A 5,712-nucleotide genomic window follows, 5' to 3' on the forward strand; every position below is an offset into this window, starting at 1 on the left:
TGTCAGAGTCTCCCAACCTCGTTAGTGGCCCTTGAAATAATGTGACTCAACAAAGAAAAGGCTTAATAATTATTATTATTTTATAGGCTTTTAAAGACTATTTTTGCATTATCTTTGGTGCAGTTTGCAGGGCAGTCCCTCATTCCCAGCAACAATATACAGATTTTTAACTAAAGTATCTTTTACGTCTGTCATCACCACCTTCATGCATTCAGCAGTACATGAAATCTGTGAGTGTATTTTTTTACAGTGATATACGGACCGTAGTACGGGTCAGTACTGTGTATCTTTAGTGACGATTTCACAGTCTGTTTCATCTCGGAACCATTCTAAATATATCTGACATCTCCCTCCTCACTCGTTTCAGGTTAAAACTCATGATCTTTGAGAAGTCACGTTTTCTTTCCAGTGATTCAGCCCCAAATGCCTATCAGATTACAGCCTATCACTCCGACATGGACAGACGTACACACCCTTATTTTGAATAAAAACAGATTTGGTCCTGTTCAAATCTTTGTTCCAGTTAGAAAACCTGCATTCAGTCCAAATTGCAGCCCCTCTCAAATGTTTTCCTGATTGCCTCTTTTCAGAGGCGAGTCACAGTCAGTAAAGAGGAGATCTCCATCACAGCCAAATTGGGCTCTGCTTTGTTGTCCATCTGGCCCATAAATCCAAGCAGGCCCAGATGTTTACAGGAAAAAAAAAAAACGGCCTTGTCTTAGTGATCTTGAATTGCCAGGAACTGGATGCAGAAGTGTTTCTGATGGATGTAAGATCACGAAGGGCTGTCTAACAACAAACGTATGGCAGTGAAATGTTAATTTACTCCCTGAAATCCCCGTGGAGCCCCTGAATAGGTGCTGCTTCAAACTGTAACAAATAATTCACTTGCTTTTAGCCTTTTGTTCCCTTTGTGTGTTTTTCCTTTTATTGATGTGGATCATGCAGCCAAAGCGAAATCAGACCCACATCAAATGAAAAGAAAAACAAAACTCTCCTTAGACTGACTTCTGGTTTACATTTCAGACCTTTATGAAAACATGAATATGAGTTTCTATAAACATCTTTCTTTTGGTCCTTGATGGGGAAAAAAAAATATGAAAATCTGAAATAATGCATCATGATAATGTGCTTTCACAGATAGACATGTTTGTCCACACCCTCGTTTGGCACAAGACAGAAACATAAGAAATGGATGGTGTCCCCCTGGGGAGTTCAGAACATTTCCTTGGAACTACGTAGTGTTTTGGAAAAATATTGACCAGATCATTTAACATCTTCACATCTGGTGTCACCACCCAGTTATGGTCTCTCTTGACCATCTGTCTAGTTTCTGCTGGCATTGTTATCACCTTTGAGAAATAAGATTTTTCTTGCTGAAAGTTAGATGCGATGATTCACTCTTGTGTCCGTACGGTAAATATGAAGCTATCGTGCTTTAAGTGTAAAAATTATGTACCGATTTCATCAATTAATCTTTTGCTCTGTAAGATGTCAGCAAATGGTAAAAATACATTTTTCAAGTCCCCAAAGTCCAAGCCGATGTCTTCAAATGTCTTCATTAGTGCAATCAAAAGAAAAAAGCCAAATATATTTTGTTTACTCTCATAGAGGACTAAGAAAACCATAAAATATTTATATTTGTGAAGCTGGAACAGAAAGCTTTTTATTACTTATAGGTGCTGGTATATCTATAGGTGGATGTTGTTCCCTTTGCACACAGCCAGGCAAGCCCTGTTTCCAGTCTTCATGCTATACTAAGCTAAGCAGCTGTTGGCTCTAGCTTCATATTTACTATAAAGTTATGGGAGATAACTCAAACACTTCCTTTAAGGATGGGCTACACCGCACTGCCAGAACAACTGTGCTTTTGAAAAATTGTCCCTTTAGCCAATATCTTGTTGTCTTATTGGCAGAAAAAGAGAAGAAAAAACAGAAAACCGCCCATGTGGTTAAAGACGGTGACCTCCAAGTTTGACACCTCATCTCACTTTTCATAACATCCAGACATCTGTTCATTGATATGCTGTGAGATTTTATATGAAAATGGGAGTCTTTGTGTTGATATCCTTCAGGATGATGGGAATAGAGCATTGGGGAGCCACAATTGTATAAAAGAAAACAGAGAGAGAACTCTCTTCAAACAAAAGCAAAATCCTGAAGAGACCCCAAAAGTGAAAAACTTGCCAAAAATGCTATCTATCTCTGGTTCAGACACACATTATTCTTTATACGCTTGATTCATTTAAATCTACAGCTCTTTTTCGTGTCATCTTAGTTCTACAGTAAACTGAATCTACTCACCAGTACAAGTTCATCGCCTTTGAGTTCACGGCTCCAGAAGGTTTTCGGGCCGTTCCCACTCAGTAGAGTCTGTTTGCAGTAAATCTTGTTTTCTGTTTCCCAAGTGGCCAAGCTCTGTAGAAAAGCAGCACTTTAATGAGGTTTCCTGTATTTATTCCCTCAGTTTCACCTGGTTAACAGGATGGCCGCAGTAAAGCAAAGTGATGGATGAGAGATCGGTGGGGAGTGTGTGTTTATCTCGTGTCTCTAGCCCACCTTTCTTTGATTGCATTTTTACCTAGTACCTTGCAGCCCAACACCTAAATTCAGCAAAATATGAGACCTTTAAAGGTCCAGTGTGTAGGATTTAGTGGCGTCTAGCAGTGTAGTTGCAGGTGGTCGCGAAATGTGCGAAAAACACGAACACCCCTATTACTACTACTGTAGAAACATGGCTGCCTCCATTTAAGGTGACTTCCATTCCACTTCTGCCAATAGAGCCTCCTAAATGTTACACAATGGACCTTTTAAAGGGGCACTCCACCAATTTTACACGTTAAGTTTACTTGTCGCAAACAGTACTACACCGCCTGTGTTGTATAATGTGATCTGTGGCTCTGGAGAAACTTTCCAAATTCTGAGAAAATAACCCTGATGATGTCACCAGGGAAAGAAAGACAGACACTGTTGGGTTGCATTGTGGGAAATGTAGGATCTAGTGTCTTTGGAGTGTGGCCCCCTAACTTAATGAAACTTGTTTAACTTGCAGAGAGTTGGATGTTGTTTTTTTTTATTTTTGTTAAGCTTACAATATCCCTGCATGATAACATTTGGACAGTTGTTCAGAAGTCTTCCGGAGTGATGTGTTCAGGTGCTATTGAGAATCCATAAGACATTATTTTAATACAAGAAGCTAAAAAAGTAAATGCATCCCTCTATAGTGTTAATTTTTACTTACTCATACAGGTCAGATGAATTGATTAAAAGTAAAACTTCAGATTTTTCTCGGGCACATCTTGTGCTGTTCTCACTGTTGATTTAATTACCTTACACTTTCTCCCGTCAACCGTCTCCTCATTAAACTCCTCTCCAATGACGAAGTTGATCTCCGTGGTGCGGACGGTGGTAGAAGTCTTGATGTAGAAGTGCTCGCCATTCTGCTTTATCTCCACGTGGGGCTTGGACGCAGCGGCCACTGCTACCTTCCTCAGCATGGGATTCACACCTGAGAACATGGATAAAGCTTCCTGTGAGCCTGTAAATACTAAGTGTGTCTGAAGAGTCTGCAAGGCAGGAAATGGATAAAATTCACTATGACAATGGTGAACAAAACAGCTTTTGTTCCCACCTATTGCCACTAAGTATGACCTTCTTTCTCCATATTTTATCATCTGACATTGAGTTGTGCCACCTCACATTTTCTCTGTCTGGCTCTGGCGCCAAATAGGTGGTAAGAAAAAAATCTGAGTTCCTGTTTCAGAGATGAAACTTGACTTATTTAACAGAGGAATGCATAAAGGAAGGGAAATCTATCTCAGACAGAGTCATGCCAATGAAAATAAATGACTCTTTAGTCATCATATTACAGTGTAAAGCAGTTGGCTTTCATATTAAGAAAGGATCTTCCACCAGCTGCAACTGAGATTGTTATCAGCAGATGTTGCAAATATGGAAGGTGACTGACAAGGTGATGAGAGGGAGGAATGCTGGTGCCGTTTGCCCTGTTTAACTCAGCTTTACATCGTGATAGAGTCTGTCCTCCAAATGAGTGGAAAAACTATTAGCCCTCTCTGTCACACAGTTACAGTGCAAACAATTAGATAAGAGACTGCTTCAGTCTGTTTCCACCCTCCTTGTAGTCCATCACTCAAACGCAGCAACCGTGCATGAGTTGTCGTCTTGTAATTAAAACCAGTTGTACAAAAACCTGTGCTCTTGTGGAGATAAAATAAGACACATAAATTGGTAAAAAAGATCACATTTAACTAGCTTCTTTTGTGTGTGTGAATTAAATCAGATGTTAGTCTGTTGCCACCATCTAAGATGCTTACAATCTTCTAGTCTTCAATCTGTACCTCAAGTCTGATTTTGTGGGTGTTTTTTTTTTCATCTGAAAATGAAAAAATTCATCACTTAACACCAGTCAACTCTGCATACATTACAGAACAAGCCTTGAGCACCGTCTTTTGTCTGTATTCCAGGTATAGGTGTCTACTGTGCAGATAATAGACCTCTGTTCATTTCATGGTCAGTCACTGGATCATTTTGAAAACCCCTCTCAATAAAACACATTCAAACCTTCATAGAAAAAGAGTATAATGTCCTCACCCAGGGCTTTGAGCAACTCTTCGAAATTCTCGCTGTTTTTCATTTTCCAGGTGCCTTCGAAATTGGGCATTTTTCTTGTGGGGTTTTGATTGTGTGTCAGCTTCGCCTCCTGTCGTCTGTCTCCTCCACTCCCTTTCTCCAGGCTCTTTCTCTCCCTCTGTCTGTCCTTGTGCTCCCTCCTTCTCTCCTCCCTGTGTGCAGTGATCCCACACAGCAGACCAAACCCCCTCTACCTCCGCCTCCTCTCCCGCACATTAATTACACACGCACACACTCACCTCCACACACACATTCTTAATGGTTTATTCTCATCGAGATTCCTTTTAATGACCGTACTAAATTATGTCTCCTTTCATCCGTAATCTCGGTCATCTGATCTGATCTGACGTTTAGTGGAACTTAATGGTACATTAATGCAAATATTTAGTCTTAAAGCCCTTTTAAAGACTTTTCTTCCACAGATTTCTCATTGGCACCCACAGCTTGAATAGAGGATCATCTTATTTTCCTTTCTCATGGAAGGTTTAGGACCTTGTTTTTTCAGGGTCAGTTCATCCAAATTCCAAAAAAGCAATTACTCAATTGTATGTAGTAGTAATATAGTTTTATTTGTCCAGGTTTTGAGATCCATTTCTGAAATTTCTGCTTCCACCCCAATACAGTGGAGGTAAATGGGATTTTGCCTGTAGTGAAATGTAGCGAAAATCAACAGCAACTTCTCCTAAATCTAAATTATCTCCCTGGCTAGATACAACAAAAGCTTTTTTGTTTGTTTTTATTTATTTTTATAATCTCAGTGAATAGACCCTTAATGTAAGGCATTAAACAATTCTAAAAGATCATCTGTGGTCACCACTTACACGTTTTGGTAAGAAGACTGATAGTGAAAGGATAGGTTAAAATGTTTCGAAGTCTATCTTTAAACAATACTCAAGAGATCAACGTGTAGTCTGTCATGTTTCTTGGCCGAGTCACAGGAAGAATTTATGACTATAAAAATAATCTGACAGTGAACATCTTCCAAAGTTAGCCTTTGTTGTGTTTACCAAGACACAGTTTCCTTGCTGAGGTACAGTGGAGGGATAGTAACCCAAAGAGGGA

The 5,712-nt window shown here is 39.7% G+C and overlaps 1 protein-coding gene across 1 annotated transcript in view; it reads right to left on the bottom strand.

The window, feature by feature from the left end:
• Positions 1–4,792, bottom strand: part of LOC118343629 (cellular retinoic acid-binding protein 1) — a 7,164-nt gene extending 2,372 nt beyond the window's left edge. Inside the window, exons 1-3 of the mRNA XM_035682557.1 lie at positions 4,612–4,792; positions 3,330–3,508; positions 2,305–2,418 (exon numbers count right to left, since the gene is read on the bottom strand). Of these exons, the coding sequence (XP_035538450.1) occupies positions 2,305–2,418; positions 3,330–3,508; positions 4,612–4,681 (363 nt within the window). The 5' untranslated portion in view covers positions 4,682–4,792. The remainder of the gene's footprint in view (positions 1–2,304; positions 2,419–3,329; positions 3,509–4,611) is intronic.
• Positions 4,793–5,712: the final 920 nt, after the last annotated feature.

This window comes from Morone saxatilis, unplaced genomic scaffold (assembly GCF_004916995.1).
Source record: "Morone saxatilis isolate NCDOM2014 unplaced genomic scaffold, NCSU_SB_2.0 Contig11, whole genome shotgun sequence".
Lineage (NCBI taxonomy): Eukaryota > Metazoa > Chordata > Actinopteri > Moronidae > Morone > Morone saxatilis.